Source organism: Canis aureus, chromosome 21 (genome assembly GCF_053574225.1).
Source record: "Canis aureus isolate CA01 chromosome 21, VMU_Caureus_v.1.0, whole genome shotgun sequence".
NCBI classification, from domain to species: domain Eukaryota; kingdom Metazoa; phylum Chordata; class Mammalia; order Carnivora; family Canidae; genus Canis; species Canis aureus.
This window is the reverse complement of record NC_135631.1, coordinates 17338329-17362321: the sequence shown is the minus strand read 5'-3', so window position 1 is coordinate 17362321 and position 23993 is coordinate 17338329. Positions and strand designations below refer to the sequence as shown.

At 52.8% G+C, this 23993-nt stretch overlaps 1 protein-coding gene across 3 annotated transcripts; it reads left to right on the top strand.

The window, feature by feature from the left end:
* The first annotated feature begins 356 nt into the window (after nucleotides 1–356).
* SLC43A3 (solute carrier family 43 member 3) lies at nucleotides 357–22398 on the top strand. Of its 3 annotated transcripts, none has more exons than XM_077863313.1 (13): nucleotides 357–468; nucleotides 957–1323; nucleotides 1563–1692; nucleotides 8913–8959; nucleotides 10100–10176; nucleotides 10397–10489; nucleotides 12812–12951; nucleotides 14230–14327; nucleotides 15300–15473; nucleotides 15690–15809; nucleotides 20025–20211; nucleotides 20822–20945; nucleotides 21750–22398. In XM_077863313.1, the coding sequence occupies exons 2-13, from the start codon at nucleotides 1140–1142 to the stop codon at nucleotides 21849–21851; spliced, it is 1476 nt and encodes a 491-aa protein (XP_077719439.1). In that variant the 5' UTR covers nucleotides 357–468; nucleotides 957–1139; the 3' UTR covers nucleotides 21852–22398. The 3 variants fall into 3 exon arrangements, with proteins under 3 accessions (XP_077719439.1, XP_077719440.1, XP_077719441.1); XM_077863314.1 differs by lacking the exon at nucleotides 357–468 and adding an exon at nucleotides 559–705; XM_077863315.1 differs by lacking the exon at nucleotides 357–468 and adding an exon at nucleotides 694–776.
* The last annotated feature ends 1595 nt before the right edge of the window (nucleotides 22399–23993 follow it).

Here is a 23993-nt window from a genome sequence, read left to right as displayed (position 1 = left end):
GGAGGTGCACCCCGGGGCCTCCCAAGCGGGCGCGGTGAGGCACCTGCGGGAGGACGCGCGGGCGTGGGCAGGTGGCCGCGTCTCCCCGCGTCTCCCCGCGTCTCCCCGCGCGCGCTGGGCCTTCGTGCTCTTCTCCGTGGGTCTCCCCTTGCGAGCCACGGTTTTGAAGCGAGTTTGGTTGGGGAGGGGCGGGAGGAGTTGGAGAGGCGAAGGGGCCGGCGCGGCTGGGGTGGCGGGGAGATAACGGGACGATCCCAGCGCGGCCCGGGGCGCGCGCCAGGCGGGGAGGCGGGGAGAGAGGAAGCGCGGGCGGCGGGCGGCGGGCGGGCGGGCGGGCGGACGGACCTCCCCCGACGCCGCCCCGGGTCGGGCCCTTCCGGACGCGCGGGGCTGAGGGCGGGGCTGGGAGGGGCGCGGAGGCGCGAATCCCCGAGGCGCGCGGGAGGCCGGCGGCGAGGAGGCCTGCGGGTAGGGCGCTGGGGCGGGGGCGCGGGGGGCGCATGGGGGGCGCGGGGACCCTCCGGCAGCGGGTGACAGCGGGAGGTCACGGAGGGCGCTGCTGGACTTGGATATTTTGGGCTGCAGACTGGCCTGTGTTGTGACTACCCAGCCCATGTGACCTCGGGCAAGTTGACAACACCCTCTCTGGACCTTTATATTCCTTGTGGGGTAAACTGGACAGAACGACACAGCTAACTTCGCCAGGTTGTTTGGACACCCTGATGACCGCCCCCCTTCCCCCTTCCCCCCAATTCAGCGCTGTTTCTATTTTTGTGGTCAGTCCCTAGGACTGGGCTCAGTTTGTGTGTCCCCCACATGCTGCCGTTGTGGGGTGGGGAGGCTTTGTGCAGCTGTTGGAACAGCTGGCCCCTTTCTGCACCTCCCAGGACTCTTTGTCCACCTTTCCCTTTCCCACAAGCTCCCTGGACCAAGCGGCCTCTGCCTTGATTTTACAGGATCCAGAGAACTGCCCACGGCTGCCTTTTGCCCAGGCCGGAGAAAAGCCAGAGCCAGAGCCTCCTTGAACAGAAGGGCTTGCCAGAGGAATTTTCCAAGTGCCCAAAGGCCAGCGCTTGAAGCTCCTGTGGTCAGCCGGGGAGGCCCCCAGTGAGATTTGGGGATCGGCTCCACCTCGAGCCATGCCAGGCCAGGGTCTGCCCCTTCGAGTGGCCACCCTGCTGACAGGGCTACTGGAATGCCTTGGCTTTTCCGGAATCCTCTTCGGCTGGGCATCACTGGTGTTTGTCTTCAAAACAGAGCATTACTTTGAGGAGCTGTGCAAACCGGAGGCCCCGCTGATGGGCAATGTCACAGGGCCGGCTGGTAAGAGGCTTCTCTAGGGAAGCAGAGTCTGGTTCCCAGGCAGTAGGAAGGGGTGGGAGGGCTCCACCCTGCTGCTAGCCTCTCTGCCTGCGAGCAGGGTGGGAGGAAAGGAGTGTCAGCCTCTCCTCACTGACTCCCCAGCCTTGGTCTCCGGGGTGCCTGGGGAGGGAAGTACCAGCCCCTGAGGGGTCATTGGGAGCTGTCACATTTCGACTCCCTGAGATCTCCCTTTCCTCCAGACTGCAAAGCCCAGGATGAGAGGTTCTCACTCATCTTCACCCTGGGGTCCTTCATGAACAACTTTATGACGTTCCCCGCTGGCTTCATCTTTGACAGATTCAAGACCACCGTGGCCCGTCTCCTAGCCATGTAAGTCTTCCAAAGGCCCCACCTGGGTAGAGATAGGCAAGAGGAATTCCCCTGGCAGTGGCAGTGCATGGAGGGAGGGGCAGCTGTCAGAAGCAGCCCAGATGTGGACTCTGTCTAGACCCACCCTCTTCTCTGCACTCCCGCTCCCCTTTCCTTTTCCTCTGTTCCATGTGGATGTGTATTCAAACTGAGCTGGAGCCCAGGCCTACTTCCCGTGAGGGCTGCCTGGATGTTTGGGTTGAAATAGTGGAAGTGAAAATTGTCACTCTGCTTTCACACCAGGGATCCTACCAGGCCTTACATCAGGCTTAATTGTCATCCCCTCCCTCCATGTCATTCCCCAGAGACAGACTAAGGTCTCCTGGGTATCCCTGATGGTGGGCTTTCCCGACCCCCTGACTAGAGCGGAGATGGTGGGGACTTCACCGAGGGTCAAGGAACTCATCTCATTCATAAAGGGTACCGCTGCAGGTGGCAGCTTCCGCAATAAGCAGCGACCTGCCAAGGCCTTAATAGGACCCAGAGCAGGTGCCTCCTGGCAGATGTATGGGAAATGAGTCCTCAGAGGGAGGGCTGGCTGATAAAGCAAGTTCCTGCTCTCGAAGCCATTGGGTGTTTATGACCTTCAGTCTCTCCTGGTCTTTGAACTCCCTGTCCCCTCTTCTTCTCACCCCTTCTTTTGTCTCCTTCCTCCTCTCCAGCCTTAGTATGTTAAGAAAAACGTGGTCTTTCCTGGGTTTCTCTTTAACTTTCACATAGAACACCTCACTTCTGACACATCTGGTCACCCAATATGTGGGGTTTTCCCCTGCACCAAGTAGTTCCATGACATCTGCTGGGTGTCTTACAATTTAACTCCATTCTGGCACTGTCTCCCTGGAGAGAGTGAGTCAGATCCTGCAGGTTAAGGGCTGGGTCCTACAAGGCTGCTCCCCACTTCAGATGCAGATTGCAAGTTGGTAGGTCCCCAGGTGACCCACAACTTCTGTCTGACTTGGCTATAGATCAGAGGTTCCCATGAGCTCGTCCCTCTTGGACTGGGTTATTGGTAGAACAGCTCACGTAACTCAGGGAAACACTTGTGTTTACCGGTTTATTAGAGGATATGATGAAGGATAGAGATGAAAGCATATAGATTTGGAAGCTCTCTGAGCCCCATCCTATGGGGATTTTATGGAGGCTTCTTCATGTAGGCTCTATCAATTATTAACCATTTCCAGCCCTTCTCCCCTCTCTAGAGGAGTGGGAAAAGTCCCAAACTTCCAATCATGACTTGGTCTTTCTGGTGACCAATCCGCATCTGGGAGCCATCTGGGAACCTACTAGAATCACCCCACTGGAACAAAAAATGCACCTAGTGCTCTTATCATGGAGTTTATAAGGGTTTTAGGAGCCCTGTATCAGGGGCCCAGGATAAAGACCAAATATGTATTTTTTAGTATGAAGATTTTTAAAAAAATTATTTACGAGAGACACAGAGAGAGAGAGAGGCAGAGACATAGGCAGAGGGAGAAACAGGTTCCTTACAGGGAGCCGGATGTGGGACTCAATCCTGGACTCTGGGATCACGACCTGAGCCCAAGCAGATGCCCAACCACTGGGCCACCCAGGCGTCCTGTATTTTTTAGTATAAACCACAATATCACATCGCAGCCTCTGGTCTTTGAACATGGATTCCTTCCCTAGAAGAAGCAGTTAAAGGTCAAATGTACCGGTGCCTTAACAGAAACACATTGAGTCATTAATAACTATCCAGTCCATCAACATACCATCTGAAAGTGTCTCCCAGGGCCATTTATGTTTAGAGGCTTCTGTTCAACCTTGTCAGGTTCCAAAAGCAGGAGTGATCTCAGCGATATATATCCCTGTACCCTTCAGACATCTGGTATAATCGAGCAAAGAGACAATATCTTCTCTTTTGCTGAGCCTTTCGAAGTGCTCATGTGATACTGGATTTCCCTCATTATAGAACGTGCTTATTCATTCACTTATTCTCGCATTTTCTTTCTCTCCGTCCATACTGTAACTCTTCCACCTTTGGAGGGGACTTTAGGTTCAGGCACTGTGCTGGTCTGGAATACACGTCCAGCAGGTTCCCCTTCAATCCACTCCCTTTCAGGTGGGACAAGCCCTAGCAGAGCTAGCAGCTGTCTTTCCCACCGGACAAGATAGCTGCATTCCCTGCTTGTCCCAATTTTGGCAGATAGAGGGAAGGTGCATCCTGCCCCACCAGGCACTTAGGAACCTTAACATAATGGTTCAAAACATAGTTAGTTTCTTGCTTATGAATCACCCCTGCTTCCAGCCCTTATAGTGGCTGCTGTGGTCCTGTGACCCCTGCACAAAGTCCCCTAACCACAGTTCTAAGAGGGGAAACATTCCTCACTCAGACACAAGGTTAATCCCCCATAATACAGTCAGATAAAAGAGAGGCAACCACTTCACATAAAGCCTATTTGAATGTACTAGTTCTCCCATTTGAGTGGACCCCTCAAATGTCACAGTGATTTCCATAGGATGTGCCTCGTATGGCCAGGTTTCTATTGCCCTCCTGTGTGATCCAATGGCCAGACCACGGTTGCCATTGGCCACTGCGTGGGGTCCGTAAGAACCCGAACGTAGGGGCCTTTTCCATGGTAGATTTCTTTCTGCTCTCCTAGGATGGCGGCATGCAGTCCATTCAGCCCCCTGAGCTGATCTGTTTTTAACTTTCTGGATCAGCGTGGTGGCCTTCCAAACAGGGTGGTGGTGTCCACTCGCCTTGGAGGATGGCCAAGGAGCTCTGTATTGGTCAATCGAGGATTCCTTATAGGGACGCTGTCCAAGTGACAGTAGAATTCCAGAGTCAGTCCTAGGGGATGAAAGCCTCCCCATTCATGGTGTCTCCTCCTTGCAACCCCCACCCCTCCCCGCAACATGATCCTGTCTAACCATTGCTATTTTTAGCATGGAATTCTTCTGGGGATTGCCATCACCATTAGAGCATTTCTCCGATATCATCCTAGACATTGTGAGTCTTTCATGTTTGAAGATCATTTTATGTACTTCAGTTATCTGTGTGGATTCAATTAATGTCCAATAGCAAGACAGTAAATGCCCCGGAAATGGAAATGGTCTTGTCCAGGCTACCTGCAGTTGCTGGGAGGTGACTGCAAACTTTTGCCATAAAGCCCAGTTTGGGCTCCCCAGAGGGTTATGGTGCCGAGAGTTCGTCCCTTACCAGCATTCTGGCTTCTTTTCCACTCTGCCTGGGCTCACTGGTCTCCCTGGTCTCACTGGCTCCCATTTCACAAGTCCAGTTGACACGCAGGGCAGATTTACCCGCCTCCTGTCCCACAGTGCTAGCTGGGAGGTGTCCATCCCCATACAGAGTTGTGCAGCCAAGAGGCAGCCCCCTCCCACAGCCTCTTCAATTGTACCAGTTCTCCTATAAACGTTTCCCTTTCTTCCAGTAACCCTGACCTTCCCTTTTTTTTTTTTTTAAGATTTTTATTTATTAGAGAGAGAGAGAGAGAGAGAGCAAGGGGCAGAGGGATGGGCAGAGGGAGAGGGACGAGCAGACTCCCCGCTGAGCAGGGAGCCAGAGGACATGGGGCTCGATCCTGGGACCCTGAGATCATGATCTGAGCTGAAAGCAGAGGCCTAACTGGCTGAGCCCCCTGGGCGCCCCCACCCTGACCCTCATACCAGCAGCCTCCTCAGGAGTGGGCAGCAGGGGGTTTCTACCGTCAGGGGAAGTGTTCTGGGCCAGACGGGGTGTCTAGTTTCATGAAACATCAGGGGAAGGAGACAACTTCTTTCTGGGGAGCTTGTCTCAACCTTCCGGCTTCCAAAAACCAGGAAGATTCATCCTGCCTGAAGCCAGCGTCTGGGCTATTCCAGGGAGTTTGGTCCCCTGGTCAAGGAGCCCTGGAAACTTCGCCACCTGCTGCCCGTTTTGCCCACTCCGGTGCAGAAGGCTCTGGGCCAACGTGAGGGGTAGTGTCAAGAGAGCCCAGCCTCCTGGCAGCCTCAAAGCTGATGAATCTGCCCAACTGCTGGCCCCAGCAATTGCTGGTTGGGTTTCTCATTGTGATCTCTCTGTCTTCTGGCTTTTAACTTTTTTTTTTTCTTTTTTTTTTTAAATGGGGACAAACAGACTGGGTTTGGTTGCTAGCACTTTAATGCTGTGGGTGGGCAGGTGTCCCCTTGGCACACCCAGCCTTCGGCAGTGCTGTATTTAACACTTTTTTTTTTTAATAAACCCGATAGCTGTCCATTTCATTTATCCCACATCTCTATAACCATCTGGAGATTTCTACCCAGTGGGGATGAACCCTCCACTCTCCTCTGTTTCCTCTCTGTTCCGCTCCCATCAATAGTTATTCACCTTGTTCTTTAATAACCATTGAAAAGTTTCTACCCTCCTGAGACCAGTCTCTTGCCTGTCCCCATTCTTTTGTTAATTAACATAATATAATTATTAGCATCTCTAAGACCCAGGAGGGGAAACTGAGCCAGCAAATTCAGTAAGCCTTCCCAAACTGTTTTTTTCCCTTTTGCGGCAGTGGGTTTTAATGGGGTGCCTGCATGTAAGGGCCCCCTTCGCCACAGCATCTCCTGTGACCTGGGCGCAGGTCGGCGTCAAGCCGGGTACACAGGGCTGGTGTGCAAAGCGTCCAGGCTGCTCCACCTGGGAAGTTCCCTTTGGAGGGGGACGTGGACCTTACAGTGGCTGCAGTCCAGGCCAAGTGTAACCTGTGTGTCTGTGTGTGTGGATCACGCGCGGCCATGTGTGACTGTTGCATAGTGAGCTCCAGGTCCTGCATCAACCCAGATGAGCTCGGCACTCTGCAGCGTTCAGAACCCGAGACACAGCCCCCAAAGTGGCCACTGTCCCCCTCTGTCACAGGAAGGGTTCTCTGGGAAGCTGAGGATATCCATTCACAAAACCAAAATGTAGCAGCGCCTCACCATCCACCCCCGCCATCCCTGGGTTCAGTTTCATCCTCCCACACTGACTACCTCCTTGGGGACCAGAAGTCTTAGAGACACTTTCTGTTGCTCCTGCCTGTTTTCCCCTTGGGGGTGACTTCGAGGGTAATGGCCAAAGCCCAGACTAACCCAGGTCTGACCTTGGTCTAGCATGCATGTCTGACCCGGCGCTCTCTTTTATTTTATTTTATTTTATTTTATTTTTTTATTTTTTTTAATTTATTTTTTATTGGTGTTCAATTTACTAACATACAGAATAACCCCCAGTGCCCGTCACCCATTCACTCCCACCCCCCGCCCTCCTCCCCTTCCACCACCCCTAGTTCGTTTCCCAGAGTTAGCAGTCTTTACGTTCTGTCTCCCTTTCTGATATTTCCCACACATTTCTTCCCCCTTCCCTTATATTCCCTTTCACTATTATTTATATTCCCCAAATGAATGAGAACATATAATGTTTGTCCTTCTCCGACTGGCTTACTTCACTCAGCATAATACCCTCCAGTTCCATCCACGTTGAAGCAAATGGTGGGTATTTGTCATTTCTAATAGCTGAGTAATCGCGGTGACCTTGAGCTTGTATCTTTTGGCATTTGCTTATTAGTTTGCACTTCTGTGGATCCCCTGGACCCACTTCCTGGGAGGTGGATCCATTTCTGATTTCCAAACCGGTGACTTTTCCCTCTAGTGGATGGTGGCCGTGCACCTGCTGCCCCACCCGATGGGTCACCACATGGCCACCCAGGAGCCAGGGGCTCTTCATCCCCTTTCTCTTCTCAAAGCACATGCCTCTTTGAGCCTGAGCCATTCTAGCAAATCCCACTTTACTGACTCCAACAATATTGGGAAATCCTACATATCTCCTCTTGCAGTTCTCCTTGACTTTCTTTAAAAAATTTTTTTATTCCTTTTAAAAATAATTTTTAGTTTATTTATTCATGAGAGATAGAGAGAGACAGAGACAGAGACACAGGCAGAAGGAGAAGTAGGCTCCATGCAGGGAGCCCAACATGGGACTCGATCCCAGGTCTCCAGGATCATGCTGTGGGTTGAAGGCAGCGCTAAACCGCTGAGCCACCTGGGCTGCCCTCTCCTTGAGGGCAGAAGACTGCCCTCAAGTAGAGAAGACTCTACTTCTGACATATCCACTCGCCACATGTGCGTGGAGTCTCCCCACCCCACGCAGTTCTGTGACACCAGCTGGGTGTTCCGCAGTGCAACTCAGTTCTGATGCCTTCTACCAGGAGAGAGATCTCAGATCCTACAGGTTGAGGGCTGGATCCCATGAGACGGCCCCCACTTCAGATGCCAGTCACAGGTGGTAGGTCCTCAGGTTACCCACAACTTTGGTCTGGCTTGGCTACAAACCTGAAGTTCCCATGACCTCCTTTCCCTTGGATTGGATTATTTTCTAGAACAACTCACAGAACTCAAGGAAACATTTGCTTGTGTTTACCAGTCTGTTAAAGGATATGATAAAGGATACAGATAAGTAGCCAGATGAGGAGATATGTAGAGTGAAGTCTGGGAAGGGTCAGTGCATAGGACTAAACCTTTTGTCCTGGTGGCGTCTGGGGTATATCATCCTCCTGGTATGTGGTTGTATACACCAGCCTGGAAGCTGTCCTCAGGTAGGCTTGATCAGTTATTAACCATTTCCAGCCTCTTTCCCTTTTGCAAAAGTGGGGGTGGGTGGGCTGGAAATTCCAAGTTTCTAATTGTGGCTAGGTCTTTCTGGTGATGGGCCTAATCAGGAGCCATCCAGGAGCCCAGAGTCACCTGATCAGAACAAAGATGCTCTTAGTGCTCTTATCACTGAAGACTTTACAGGAGTTTCAGGAGCCTTCTGTCAGGCACTGGGGACAAGGGGCAAACAGATATTTCCTATTATAAATCAGAATATCACACTTGGGCACTGCTTCTATTACCCCATGCCTTGGGAGATTCCCAAACTGTTAAGAGGTCCCCATAACCTTGGAATTGCAGTCCTGACATCACAGCACCCTGGGATTTCTACATCTGTCCAATCATTTCCTTTTCTAGAAAAGGCTTCCAAGGCCCAGAGAAGGGCAGTGCCTTACCCGAGGCCACACAGCGAGGAGGAATTAGAACTCAAAGCTTTGCTTTGTAGACCAGGCACTAATCCCTTTCTCCAAGGAATTGGCTGTTGGGACCCCAAGTGGGAGCGCCTTGGCTCTATCTGCTCTGCCCTTTTGACAACATTTTCCATCTCCCATTGTATGTTTCAGATTTCTGTACACCACCGCCACACTCACCATAGCCTTCACCTCCGCAGGTGAGTGCTGTCAGGTGGGTGGGAGGGACACAAGGCAGGGGCACCTGGTAGTGAGGCAGGTGCAGAGGTGATGGGCAGGACACCCTGACCCCCACCATTGTTCAGAGATCCCCAGGCTTTGAGCTTGAGAGAATCTTTGGGGGAGTTGTTGCTAGTCGGTGAAACCAGTGTAGTTACTGAGAAATGCAAAAATTGACAGTGAAGGGGTTGCTTCAGAGAGAATTTATTCAAAAGCTTACATCCTTCCTTTTGTATGTGTTAACGTGTTCTCTTTTTTAAAATTTTTTTTATGTGTTCTCTTTTTAAAAGCAGAATCATAGTATGAAGGATGGTTGTTTTTGAAACTATACTCAATTAGTGGGGCAAAAGTCGACAGTCCTATTGCAGTCGAAAGTTTTCGTTTCAAATATTACTGGTTCATGAACGTGGAAATCTCTCAAAGTCTGGGAATTTCAGCCCGGTTCATTCTCCTCCTTCCATTGTGTAGAGAAGACGGGCGGGAGGAGATGCCTTGCCAAGACCCACAGTGGGGAGCGTTCTTTCCTGGTGTCTTGGTTCCACTGGCCAAGCATGATTCCTGGCACAGAGGAGGTGCTCTGAGTTTAATGGACCAGGGAAACACAATCCATGGCTGTTTCTTGCTCGGATCTCACAGCACCCCATGAGATAGGAAGAGCAAGGACTGTTATTCCCATTTAACAGACGAGGTGACCGAGTCACAGACTCAGAATCCAGCTCAAAGTCCTGCAGTGCTTGGGGCGGAAGCCAGGCTTCCCTCCCAAACGGTGTCAAGCATGAATGGAGGGGCTGCTTGTGGTTTAGTGAGGAGAGGCAGCAGTGGCTTCACTTTGAGTCTTGCCTCTCCCTGTGGACATGCAGGCCTGCTGTGGACCGAGGAGCGCCTATGGGGGGGAGGAAGGTGGTTCAGGAGACTTCTGTAGGGTCCCCCTGCAGGGACATTTGGCGTAGCCCTGACTACTCTCTTAAGGTCCTCAAAGGATGCTAGAAGGCTGGCGAGAACTGGGGCCAGATAGAATCCCAGGATTGTTGGAATTTGGGAGCCGGTGGGAGCCAGAGTGTGGGGCTCCGTGTTTGGGTTCCACTAGGACTCCACCCCTCCTCTGTCTCTGATTGTCCCAGACTCGGCCCTGCTGCTCTTCCTGGCCATGCCCATGCTCACCGTCGGAGGCATCCTGTTTCTCATCACCAATCTGCAGGTAGGAGCCCACCCTGACCCCAGGCACCAGGCTGGAGGTAGGGGCGGGTGGAGGGAGGGAGAAGCACTGCTCTGCATCGGCTACCTCCAGGGGGGCCGGCTCCAGCCAGGGCCGCAGCTCCTCGGATGAGGTGGGTCTGCGTACAATGAGGGTCCGGCCCGTGCCCCGTGGACAGGAAGTACTGTCTCAGGAAGAAGTGAGTGACTCCTGTGTTCTCCAGGTTGGGAACCTCTTTGGCAAACACCGCTCGACCATCATCACCCTCTACAACGGGGCGTTTGACTCCTCCTCGGCGGTCTTCCTTGTCATCAAGGTAAGAAACACCAGCGAGCAGCATTTATCACCCGCTTCTGTGTGGCAGGCACTTGTCTTGTGAACTTCGCCTGATTTCTTTCCTTTAGCCCTCCTGCAGCTAGTAAACATGACACTTGAACTTGAGCCCAGGCCTGTCTGGCTCTGGAGCCTCTCCTGGTAGTGATGAAGCTCTTTACTTCTACGTAGGATTTTTGGGGAGAGGTTGTGATGCCCTCAGGCCAGTGTTGGGCGGAGGCTGGGAGCCCCTTGGGGTGGAGTGTTTGTGCCTGTGAGCTTCTGGTCTGGACAGGAAGGTGAGAGGTGGCCAGTGGGAGCAACAGAAGCAGACACAGAGGCCTCTCCAGCTCTCCTCAGGGCTGATGTGGGGGGTGAGGGTCCCAGTGCTATTAGTGGCCACCTGACAGCCATTCCACCTTCTTTGTTGCTCATCATTCCATCTGGAGGTGCTCAGCCCAGAGGATGAATCTTGAATGATCTAAGCCAACTGGGGCAATCCCTGCCCCCTTTGTTAGTGATGGGTAAAGGTGGTCATGTTATTCAGTCCTTGTTAATAAGATGAAAAGGGGATCCCTGGGTGGCGCAGCGGTTTGGCGCCTGTCTTTGGCCCAGGGCGTGATCCTGGAGACCCGGGATCGAATCCCACATCGGGCTCCCGGTGCATGGAGCCTGCTTCTCCCTCTGCCTGTCTCTCTGAGCCTCTCTCTCTCTCTCTGTGTGACTATCACAAAAAAAAAAAAAATGAGATGAAAGGTGTGTATCCTAGAAGAGTTCAGGGAACATTTTTCCCTCCCTGATAGAAGGTGAGAACAGAGCAGAAAGAAAGCCTTTCTCCTTGTTCCCCCTTCCCATTTTTTTCTTTTTGAATGTTGTGGTGGGAAGATGTGATAGTTGGAGTCATGGTAGCCATGCTGTGATTATGAGGCCACCAGCTGCAGGACACTAAGGATGACTGTGGAAGGAATGAAGAGAGTATGGGTCCTTGACACCCGAAGGTGCCCAACTTGGGACTTCCCTCCAGGCTTTGTGTTAGGTCAGAGGAGGCTGGCACAGCCCATGGGCTATGGGGGGGAGAAGAGGATCTCTGGGAGTCACTACCAGACCTGAGACTAGCTAGCTTAGTCCCATAAACACCTTGGCTTAAAGGGCCATCCCGAGACTGAGCCCCAGGGGTACTTACTAAGCCTCTCTACCACTGATACCAGAGCCCCTTTCCTGGTTCCCTCTCCTTCCCCTGGATATGCCTCCCTTTCTCTCTTGTCTCCTTAGTGTTGGAAAGAGTGACAGTGTCAGAGCAGAATCTTAGTTCTTAGTTTATTCCGACTTTTCTGCTGCTGACCCTGACCTTGAGCAGTTGGTTGCATGTCTCTGGACCTCACTTTGATCCTCTGTAAAAGGAGGAGGTAGGCTAGATCAATGGTTTTTAAACTGGGTGTCAAGGAACCTTGAGGGGTTCTCTGGGGTATTATGTTGGTCCCCAAAGAGAATGAGAGGGAAGATGACTGGGTCGCTCCCTGCTGATGTGTTTCATAGGCTGAATTTCTGTGTGAAGTTTTGTTTGAGAAGAAGGCCTTGGCTGCTGTTAAAAAAAAATAAGATGAAAAAGCAGTGGGCTGGCAGGTCTCGGAGAAGCCACATGAGGAGAGTCTATAAGGCTGGGGGGATGGGTGACACGATGCTCACCTCCCCCTCCCCGCACCCCCCTGTCCATTGCTGACTGAGCTGTGGGGTGAGCTTGAACGTGTGTGTGTCAGGAATCCTTGATCAGCATTCAGGATGGAGGGCGGGAGCCTGTCACAGGCTGGGGGGTCCAGTCCCTGCTTCTTACACAGACTTTTCTGTTGGGTAAAATACAGAGAACATAAAATTTACCATCTGAACTACTTTTAAGGGTACAGTTTAGTGGATTAAGGTCCTTCACATTGTTGTGCAACCATGACCACTATCCATCTCCAGGACTGTTTACAACCTCGCAAAACAGAAACTCAGTGCCCATTAAACAGTGACTTCCTGTCCCCCCACCCCAGCCCCCCGCAAGCACTGTTCTGTTTTCTGTTTCTATGACTTGGACTGCTCTGCAGAAGCGTGCAGTGTTGATCCCTTCGTGCCTGGCTAATGTCCTCAAATTTATCCCTGTCATAACCTGTGCAGGACTCCCCTCCTCTCTCAGGAATGGCATCCCATTGCCCCAGTTCGTTTCCCCATTTATCTGCAAATGGACCTTTGGTTTGCTTCTGCCTTTTGGATGTTGGGAATCATGTTGCCACAAACAGGGCTGTTGTGCTGAGGTTTTTGTTTTTGTTTTTCCCTCCTCCTCCCACAGCTACTTTATGAACAGGGTGTCAGCCTCCGGGCTTCTTTCATCTTCATTTCGGTCTGCAGTGCCTGGCATGTTGGGCGCACTTTCCTCCTGATGCCCCGAGGCCACATCCCCTATCCGTTGCCCCCCAACTACAGTTATGGGTAAGGACTGGGATCTGGTGACTGTGAACCAGAGCCCTCCACCTGACCTGTGGTGGGAAGCCAGGGGTGGGACATATGCTGTGCTAGCAGAGCAGAGGAAACCCATCACAGGGCGGGAGGACCAGGCTGTGGGTGTATCAGCTAGCTGTTGCTGCGTAACAAACAACCCCAAAAGTCAGTGGTCAGAAACATGAACCATTTATTGTTTTTCATGAGTCTGTGGGTAGCTGGCTGGTTCTGCTGATCAGGGATGGGTTTGGAGGGCGTGGCCAGGGCTCTCCTGCCTCTGGTTGTCTGCTGAGCTGGTGTGGGCTGGCTACGGCAGGGGCTGGCTGGTGAGGATGGCATCCCTCACATGGGGTGTGTCTGGCAGTCACTCAGGGTGACAAAGATATCTGAGTCACAGGGCTCTTGTCCTCCAGTAGGCTAGCACCGGGGCTCTAAGAAGTGGTGCAGATGTGCACAGTGTTTCTCAGAATTGGCCCAGTTCTGCTGCGTTGTCCTGGCAGAAACAGCTCACAAGCTAGCCCAGATGCAGGGGTGGGAGGACCGGTCAGAGCTGCAGGATCCCATTGCAGAGGTTGGAGAACAGGGGAGGTGAAGCAATGTGACCGGTTTTGCAGTCAGCACCATGGGGGGTGGGGAGGCATTGATGTGTTGCTCGCTTACTGTTTGGCCGTGTGCCCTCTGATTTCATTGCACAATTATCCTCTCAGATGAATATCCTTGTCTCTGTTTTCCAAATGAGAAAAAGAGGCTCAGCAGGGCTCAGTCTGAGCCATGTCTCCATAGCTAGGGGGAGGCAGAGCTGGGATGCGAACCTGGGCCTGGCCAACTCTTCCCACGTTTCTGGTGGTTCCCAAACTTTGCTGCATAAAAGAATCACTAGAGAGCTTTAAAGAATATGGAAGCTTGGTCGGGGGGAGGCACCTGGGTGTCTCAGATGGTTGGGCGTCTGACTCTTGATTTCGGCTCAGGTCATGAGATGAAGCTCCGTGTCGGGCTCTCTGCTCAGCGAGGAGTCTCCTTCTCCCGCTGCCCCTCCCCCTGCTCCTGTTCTCTCTCTAAAATAAATAAATCTTAAAAAATATATATATAGAAGCCTGGCTCCTGTGCCCAGACATTCTGATTTCACTGGTCTGGGCTGTGGCCTGGGCATGAGGGCTGTTGAAAGGTGTCTCCAGGTGACCTCTGGGAGCCCCTGTGCTGTCCCCTGTGGCCTGCATCTCGGACTCAGCTCACAGTGCTCGGCTTGGGCTGGGGGCTTTTTGTCCATAGCCTGTGCTCCGGGAAGGACACCACGGCGAGAGAGAACAGCACAGCCGAGTCCGAGAAGCTGGAGATGGGGTCCAAGGAGGTGCCTCCAGCAAAGGAAGGTGAGCCCTGCTAGCTTCCCCATCCACCCTTCAGCGTCTGACTTCTCCCCGAACCGCCCCCTAGAGTCCAGGTTCTCTGCCACCGCAGCTGCCCTGGGGATGCAGAGTCAGGCAAAGGCCATCGGAGGACCCACAGGGTCTCCTCGACCCCCTACCCACCCTTTTCTGGAGGGTCCACAGAGGGTCGGGACTTCTGTATCTTCACTCTCCGTCCCTCCTTTTTCTCTCCTCGGCTTATCATACCCGCTCCCCATGCCCTGCCTCCTTTCCCTCCTCTGTCTGTTCTGGGTCTGTGGTTACACATGTCACAAATCCACTGCTGGCAAGGTCCAAGCAAGAACAGGGTTCTGGGAAGCTCACAAAAATCAAAGGAAACATGCACTTGCTGGGCCCCAGGAAAGAGAAGGACCTGGATGCCTCAGGGGACCCCAGACTAGACATAACAGCCGGTCTGTGTCCCAGGGAATGTGATCAAACCGGTCAGCCCTGGATGAGGAACAGGACATGTCATTCACGTCCCACCTGGACTCTGAGCAAGGAGTCAGGCTGCGGTTTCTAGAACCGACTCAGGATCCTGGTATGGACGGCAAGGGACGGGGCGTGGAGCAGCTGAGACAGTGAGCGGGCTGCACTAACACTCCCCTCACCTCCAACGTCCGCATTCTCTTCTCCTTGTCCTTCTCTCCACCGTCCTGGTTGAGAAAGTGCTGCTACAAGCAGTGTCACTGAGTCCAAGCTGTGAAAGACAGATGGGGTGTCAGCAGACAGGAGGACCTGGGTCCTTCAGGCTGGTGGGGCCGCGTAACCAAGCTGTAGAGGTGGGACAAGCTGGGTACAGGCAGCTCTGAGAACACACCATATGCGGTCTGGGAGGCAAGAGGAGGTGAGCTCGCTCCATAGAGGACGGTCCTGTGAGCCTTCTACACTCCCCTACTTCTTGGTACTCACGCCCAGATCCTTCCTCCCCATCAGAGACCCCAGGACCAGAGCAGCAGCAGGAGCCCCGCTCTTTCTGGAGCTATGCCCTTTCACAGCGCTTTGCCTGGCACCTGGTGTGGCTGTCCGTGATACAGTTGTGGCACTACCTCTTCATCGGCACCCTCAACTCTCTGCTCACCAACCTGGCCGGGGGTGACAGAGCACTAGGTATGTGGTGGGGCGGCCTACCTTTGCATCCCAGCTGGGCACTCGGAACCATGAGGCCGGGGTTCTGAGCGCAGCAGGGCTGTGTGGTCTGGAGGAAGGTCTGAGCAGAGGTTCGGGGAGGAGAGACAGGCAAGGCAAGGGCGGGCTGGGAGAGTCCTCCCCTGGAAGGCAGTGCTGGAAATTTCTTACCACCTAGCTCCCCTTTGCCCTCTGCAGTCAGCACCTACACAAATGCCTTCGCCATCACTCAGTTCTTTGGGGTGCTGTGTGCGCCCTGGAATGGCCTGCTCATGGACCGGCTCAAGCAGAAGTACCAGAAGGAAGCGAAAAGCACAGGTGAGGCCTGGGGCACAGAGGGTTGGGGGACCAGGAGGGGAGGAACCTTCATTCACAGCCAGAGCCACTTTCTCTTTTGTTCTTGATCCATTCTATGTGCATCCATCCACCCATCCACCCATCCACCCACCCAACCATCCACCCACCTGTCTACCCATTCACCCACCTGTCCACCCACCTGGCCACCCATCTGTCCACCCGTCTACCCATCTGTCCACCCATCCACCCATCTATTCACCCACCCATCCATCCATCCACCCATCCATCCACTCACCCGTCCACCCACCTGTCCACCCATTCACCTATCTACTCATCCACCTAGCCGTCCACCTATTCATCCTTCCACCTATCCACCAATCCATCCACCATCCATCCACCATTCATCCACCCATCCACCCACCCGTCCACTCACCTGTCCATCCACCATCCACCTACCCGTCCACCCACCTGTCCCTGTCCACCTGTCCATCCATCCATCCATCCATCCACCATCCACCCACCCATCCCTTCATCCATCCATCCATCCATTCATCCACCCACCCGTCTACCCATCCATCCACTGTCCATCCACCTGTCCACCCATCCGTCCACCTGTCCATCCATCTGTCCATCCATTCATCCATCCATCCACTCATCCACCTATCCTCCATCCATCCATCCATCCATCCATCCATCCACTAGTCACTGAGTGTCAGTTATGTGCCAGCCATAGTTCCAGACTCCACCATGGACCGGACGGCTAGGTCCTTGCTCTCACACCTTTCTCAGTCTAGAGAACAGAGAAGGACAAGTCATCAGGCATCACCATCTGCGAAGTCAGCTCACAGGGGGTGATGGGGACACAAAAAAAGGGGCATTTCACCTTTTTTTTGGTGAGGATGGCCTTGATGTTCTGGAAGGCTTCCTGGAGGAAGTGGCTTCAAAGTGGAGGCCTGAGGGATGAGCAAGAAGTGGGGAGATGAAGAGGAGGGCCCAAGAATATAGTGGGGTCAGGGTGGTGAGGAGCGAGCTAGAGTGAGGAATCTGAGGAATCCCAGACAGGAATTTGGGCTGGACTGGGGTGCAGAGGAGACAGTGCTGAAGTGGGGAGAGGAGGGAAGGGGCAGAGGCAGCCGTGCCTGTGCCTCGGAGAGTGGACATGACCCTCGGACCTGCCTGGTTGAACAGAGGGGCGCTGAGGTCGCCCCTTCCCCGGCGCTGCCGCTCCTACCCCTACTGGGGTATTTTAAGACAGATTGCAGGCATCAGACAATTTCATCTGTAAATACTTCAGTCTGTGTCTCTCACAAATAAGGCCCTTCTTATTTAAACATCACCATCATATCATTATCACCCCAAAAACCAGTAATTTCTTTTTTTAAAGAGATTTTATTTATTTATTCATGAGAGACACACAGAGAGAGGCAGAGACACAGGCAGAAGGAGGAGCAGGCTCCCTGTGGGGAGCCTGATAGGGGACTCCATCCCAGCACCCCGGGATCACGCTCTGAGCCAAAGGCAGAAGCTCAAACACTAAGCCACCCAGGTGTCCTCAAAACCAGTAATTTCCTAATACCATCTAACCTGCCGTTCAGATTTCCCCAGTTGTCTCAGAAACTACTTTTCATGGTGAGTCTGTTCCCACGAGGATGCACACAGGGTCTACACTGTGGATTTGACTGCGGGCCTTCCTAGATCTTCAATCTCTGTGTCCCTTCTCCTCCCCCCTACCTTTTGTTTTTCTGGTGGTTTATTTGTTGAAGAAACTGGGTCATTTGTTCTGTCAGATTTCTCCCAGATTGGGTTTGACATCCTTGGGTGTCACTTAAAAATGTTTCTGATTGGGTATTTCCCGTAAACAGGCAGATTGGAGGCTTGAGGAGACGCAGTTGAGTATTTTTTGGCGAGCGCGCCTCGGAGGTGGAGCGGTGGGCGTCCTCTGGCTCTGGGCGGTGGGGCCCCCGGCACCAGCTGTCCCTGTGCTTACGATGTTAGGATTGATTAGTGGGTCCAGACGCTGTCAGTCTGATCCACTCGGTACAGAGTTTCCCATCAGCTGCACGGGTAATGATTTTAGTAGCTCTGGGTGATCACTGCTGGGATCCATTATTTCATTAGGGTTGCAAAATGGACATTTGTCTCTTTCTGTCTTTCCTTCTGCTTTTAATTGCTAGAGTTCCTCTAGAAAGAAAAGCTTTCCCTCATTGACTACCTTATGCCCTGAAATAAGTGCTTGGTTTTTTTCTTTCTTTTTTTTTTTGTTTTTTTTCTTCCATGTGCCAGTTTCAGAATGACTCGGTGCTTTAGCAACCTCCAGGGGGGATGACTTGTCGTTTTTCTTTTACTTAATTTAATTGATTTACTTTTTCATGTCGTTTCTCTTTATTGTTATTCTTTTTGCTGTTTTAAGATTTATTTATTTTAGAGAGGGAGGCAGCATGTGAGTGTGGGGAGGGGAGGGTGGAGAGAGGGGGAGAGAGAGAGAGTCTCAAGCAGACTCCACGCTGAGTGTAGAGTCCCTCGGCCTGGATCTCATGACCCCAAGATCATCATAATCTGAGCAGAAACCCAAGAGTTAGACAATTAACAGACTGAACCACCCTGGTGTCCCCTCATGTTGTTTCTCTTTTAAAGTCTCATATATATATTTGATGGGTTCCAATCCATTTCCATCTCGAATCTTCTATGTGCTCAAATCAATCCATCTTTGGTTATTGGGAACTTTACTGATGGAGAATTGGCGTGCTTTAACACAACGCCATCAAGTTTAGAGAATGTCTTATTTGTCTCATTTTCCAGCACAGTGGGATGTTCGGGGCTGTTTCAAGGGGTATATTTCCTGCCCTGGAACAGCTGTTTCTCCAAGTAATCCTGGGCCTTTAAGTCAGAAATGGTATTTAAAGACTGCAATCTTGGGATGCCTGGGTGGCTCAGTGGTTGAGCGTCTGCCTTTCACTCAGGGCATGAACCCGCAGTCCCAGGATCGAGTCCTGCATCAGGCTCCCTGCATGAAGCCTGCTTCTCCCTCTGCCTGTGTCTCTGTGTCTCTCATGAATAAATAAATAAAATCTTAAAAAAAATAAAGACTGCAATCTGGATGCCAGGGTGTCTAATTCTCTTGGGTCATCTCTGCTTTTAGGCCTTGGATAGAGGTAAGATTACTGGTATTTTATTTTATTAAGATTTTTATGTATTTGAGAGAGAGAGCACAAGCCAGGGGAGTAGCATAGGGAGAGGGAGAAGCAGACTCCAAGGAGCAGGGAGCCTGATGTGGGGCTTCATCCCAAGACCTGGGATCATGACCTGAGCTGAAGGCAGACCTAAGCAATTGAGCCCAAGATGTACTGATTTTTCTTTTCTTTTCTTTATTTTATTTTTAAAAGATTTAATTTATTTATTCATGAGAGAGAGAGAGAGAGAGAGAGGCAGGCAGAAACACAGGCAGAGAGAGAAGCAGGCTCCATGCAGGGAGCCCAACGTGAGACTAGATCCTGGGTCTCCAGGATCAGGCCCTCGGCTGAAGGCGACGCTAAACGGCTGAGCCGCCTGGGCTGCCCTGTACTGATATTTTAAATCCGAGTTTATTTCCTTGGCTTTATATCTGTGTCTCCTTTCCTCTGAAGATAGTAGTCCCTAACAGTGCTGTGTACACACGCTGTGTGTAGGTATGCTATATGCCGCACACGATGTACACGTACAGGTATCTAGTATTTTAAAAATGTATTTACTGCAGGATGTCTGGCTTCCAGTATTGATACTATTAGTAACAATGTTATTGCTGCAGGCCACAGTGAAGGCTGGCTGTCCTTCCCTCCCTTCCTCTTTGGTGTGGCTGCAGATCCATGTTGGTGCAGCTTGGCCTGAGTGGCGGCTGGTGGGGGGCTGTTTGCGGTCTCCTGCGCCCCCCACCCACCTCCAGCGCTCCGCAGCATACCTGGCTGCGGGCTGGAGGGGCCAGAGCATGTGGCCAGTGGTAGGAGGCCATTGTCACACATTGTCACAACCCAGGCGTGCACTGGTGGAGACCTGCGGCTGGCTGAGTGGGGAGGGTGGAGAGCGGTGGATGCATTTGAATGGCATTTAGGGGGTAGATGATCCACCGTTTGGTGCGGATAGGAGATGAGCGTGTGGGAGGCTGGGATTCTGCTGGGAGGGTCGGTGGACGGTGGCTCAGCCCCTTCTATCTGCCCTCCGCCGTGCTCGCCTCCACGCAGCCCCTTCTTCCCTTTGGACCAGGGTCCTCGGCCATGACGGTGGCCCTCCGCTCGGCGGTGCCTTCTCTGGCCCTGACGTCCCTGCTGTGCCTGGGCTTCGCCCTCTGTGCCTCGGTGCCCGTGCTGCCCCTCCAGTATGTCACGTTCATCCTGCAAGTGATCAGCCGCTCCTTCCTGTACGGGGGCAATGCTGCCTTCCTCACCCTCGCGTAAGTGGGCCTGGGCTGCCTGACCCCACCGGGGACACGCTGGCACGAAGGGACGTGCACGGGAGGTAAAGAAGTCAGGAGGTGAGGATGGGCCTGCAGTGCTCCAGTGAGGGAGGCAGGGTCCTGGAGCAGGTGTAGACAGTGAGGTAGAGGCAGAGGCTGGCGGGAGGGATAGAACATTCACCAACTTGAGGCTTCGTAGGGGCCCTCCTCTCGGCCTCTCCTATCTCCCTGGTGAACTCCTATTCAGCCTCCAAGGCCCACTTCTGGTTCAGCTGTCCCAGGGAGAGCCAGAAAGAGTCTTCCTTCTTTGTGCTCTCGGCGCTCTGTTCTTGCTTCCGTTTGCTGTGTCCTCATGGTCCAGCACAGTGATTGGCTCATTGTCCGTCTTTTCTTTGAGACCTCTCCAGGCCCACCTGTGTCGGGGTCTCCGCACAGTGCCTTCTCTGTACTCTGTGGCTCGAGCAAAGGTGGAGGGGGAAGGGCTGTGTGGGAGGGTGAAGCCAGGCCTAGGATGGGGGACCTGGGAGCAAGGGGCTGACACAGGCCCTCCATGGCCGGGCCCCTCCTGGAGGGAGCTCACTGGAACCCGGTTTGCCTCTCTCCCCAGTTTCCCTTCGGAGCACTTTGGGAAGCTCTTTGGGCTGGTGATGGCCTTATCAGCCATTGTCTCTCTGCTCCAGTTCCCTATCTTCACCTTCATCAAGGGTCCCCTGCAGAATGACCCGCTTTACGTGAGTACTTGGGTGCTGGGGGTGTGGCCCTGGCCTTGGACCAGAGAGGACATCTGGATTGGGGTGGCTCAGTGGGGCCCCAGCAGGGGGCGCCCCAAATCTGGCTGAGATGGTTCCTGCAGGACTATTTCTGCACCTGGGTACATCCTTGGTCTGAGTTCTCAAACTGGGGTAAGCAGAGTACCCTGCGTAATGGCCAGGGTACTCGAAACTGCAGGACTAGCATGGCATGGCTTCCAAGAGAGTCCACAGGATTAGAGGTTCGGGGAGAAAATATTTATATATAAATATATATATTTTTGTTGTTGTTGTTAAGGATTTTATTTATTCACGAGAGACAGAGAGAGAGAGAGAGAGAGAGAGACATAGGCAGAAGGAGAAGCAGGTCCTCAATCCCAAGACCCCAGGGTCACACCCTGAGCCAAAGGCAGACGCTCAACCACTGAGCCATCCAGGCGCCCCAGGGAGAAAATATTTATTATGTGTGTGGAAACAAATGGACATCCTCTGGAGGAGGATGTAAAATTCTCACAAATTCCAAAGGAGAATCTAAGACTTTAAAGACGTTTCCTGCCTGCAGTGAGTGCTCTCAAGACCTCTGTTTCTTCATCTAGGAAATGGGCACAGTACTCCTCTCCTGCCCTGCTCTGCAGGGCAGAATGAACAATAACTGAGGTGTTGCCCCGGGGCGCTCTGAGTGTCTGAGGAGAAAGTAGAGGCCACTCCTGGTGGAATTCTGGCCGCTTTGTGGGTGGTGGCTGCGGTTCAGAGTTCTGGACCTCACCTGCCCCCTCCCACCCTCAGGTGAACGTGACGCTGGTGCTTGCCACCGTCTTGACCTTCGTCCATCCCTTTATGGTGTACTGGGAGTGCCGGCGGGAAAGGAGCCCTCGTGCAACTGCCTAGCTCAGAAGCTCTGCTTTCCAGCCGAGAGGACGCTGTCTTTGCTCATCTTTCCCCACCCGTGAGGACCCCACATCCAGGAGCACTTGGCCTGCCTGGGCTTCTTGTATTAATTAGCCATTACTTTTTCTTTTCTTTGAAAAAAAAAAAAAAAGACCTAGTTAACAGCTAGGTGACACTTGGGTTAGCAAGAAAAGACGCTCAGGTGCCACGATCATTGCTGTCATATAGACCCGGAGCAAAGGCCTGTGGAGGGTCTTAGTTTCGGAGCAGGAAACACGTGACATTGGTAGACACTTGGTTTCAGGGGAGGTGATGTGATGAGGGGGGAAGTATGTCACCTACTTCTTTGGACCTCTTTGGCTGTGATGCCTGTGTGTGCTGAGCCCCTCGTGCCGGGTAAGCTTCCAGGTGAAGAGTGGGGTTGTCATGACCTTGGCTATAACGCCCAGCATTTCGAGGTGGCTCCCTCTATTCTTTACTTTGGGCATCATAGAAAACGTGTCTCTGGGGGATTAATCTTAGAGAAAAATAAAGCCTTTCTGCTGAAGGTGTGGCTCTCTAGGCTTTGGGCTGTGTGTATGCGTGTGCCTGTGTGCGTGCCTGAGTGTGTGCGCGCACACGCCTGAGTGTATGTGTGCACGTGTGCGCAAGTACGTGTGTGTGCCTGTGCACATGCCTAAGTGTGTGTGTGCATGCACATGCACCTGAACGTGTGTGTGCATGCTTTGAGTGTGTGTGCGTGCATATGCCTGAGTGTGTACGTGCACACGCCTGAGTGTGTCTGTGCATGTAGGTATGTGTGTGCCTGTACACTCATCTGAGTGTGTGTGTGTGTGTGTGTGTGTGTGCATGCTTGTACATCCCTGAGGGTGCTCCAGCCTGGGAGTGGATGTGGGAGCGGAGCGGAGAAATCTGGCTGTAGCACCCTGGGTGTGGCTGCTGGACCCAGAGAGGGAGCAGGAGCCCTCAGACCTGTATCTGCTCACCTGGTCCCAGGCCAGGGGCTCGAGACCACCCCCCTTCCTACATTCCTGTGCCACCTCTTCCTCCCTGCATCCCCCACTGCAACCCCCATCTGAGAGCCCTGCAAGGAATCAGAAGGCCCCTGTGAGTCTCAGGTCTGCCTCTCAGCAGCTGGGCAGGTCCCGTAACCCCCATGAATCACAATTTCCTCACCTGCAAAGTGCAGTTCATCATTTCTATCCCTGAGAGCAGTTGTGAGAATTTAAAGTAATTGCTGCTAAAAATAAAAAAATAAAGTAATTGCTGCTGCCTAGCACCTGGTGAGAATGCATGAGCATTTGTTCCGTTATTTACTCATGACCAGAAAGGAGAGGGGTAGCAAGGGTGGAGGTGATGGGCTGGGAGGGAGACAGGGTAGGTGGGCGAGACGGGAGAGTTTGGAACACACTAGCTGTATTGTTCCACTGAGCCAGGAGAGGCCAGGGAGGGGGAGGGCTGGCCAGCAGATGGATTGCTTGGTTCATTCATTCATTCATTCAACAAATGTTTCTTTAATGGCTGCGGTGCATCAGGCTGTATCCTAGGTGCTGGGGATACAAAGATGCATAAGAGTCTAAAGCCAGCTCTGCTGTAAACAGCAGAAGGATAATTTCCAGGGGCCTGGGAACCTGGGTCTGAAGACAGACACCACAGTGCTACTGGATGGCTTTTACCTTGTTATCTTGCTCAGAACTTTCCATGGCTTCTGCTGCCCACAGGACACAGCTCAGACTCCAGCCCGGTGTGTAGGCTCCCGCCGTGTGATTCTACTGTCTCCCCCTGTTCTTCCCCTGCCACGTTTAGGAGGACAGAACTCATCCCCGTGACCCAGGTGCCTGGTCTCTGGGTCTGTGAGCACACCAGTTCCTCTGCGTAGGCTTGCCTCATCTCTGCCAGGGCCATCTGCCTGGTCCCCTGGGGTCCTGCTCAAAATATCGTCTCTTTTGAAAATCTTGTCTTGGGACACCTGGGTGGCTCAGCAGTTGAGTGCCTGCCTTTGGGCCAGGGCATGGTTCTGGGGACCCAGGATAGAGTCCCACATCGGGCTCCCTGCATGGAGCCTGCTTCTCCCTCTGCTTCTCTCTCTCTCTCTCTCTGTCTCTCATGAATAAATACATGAAATCTTATAAAAATTAAAAA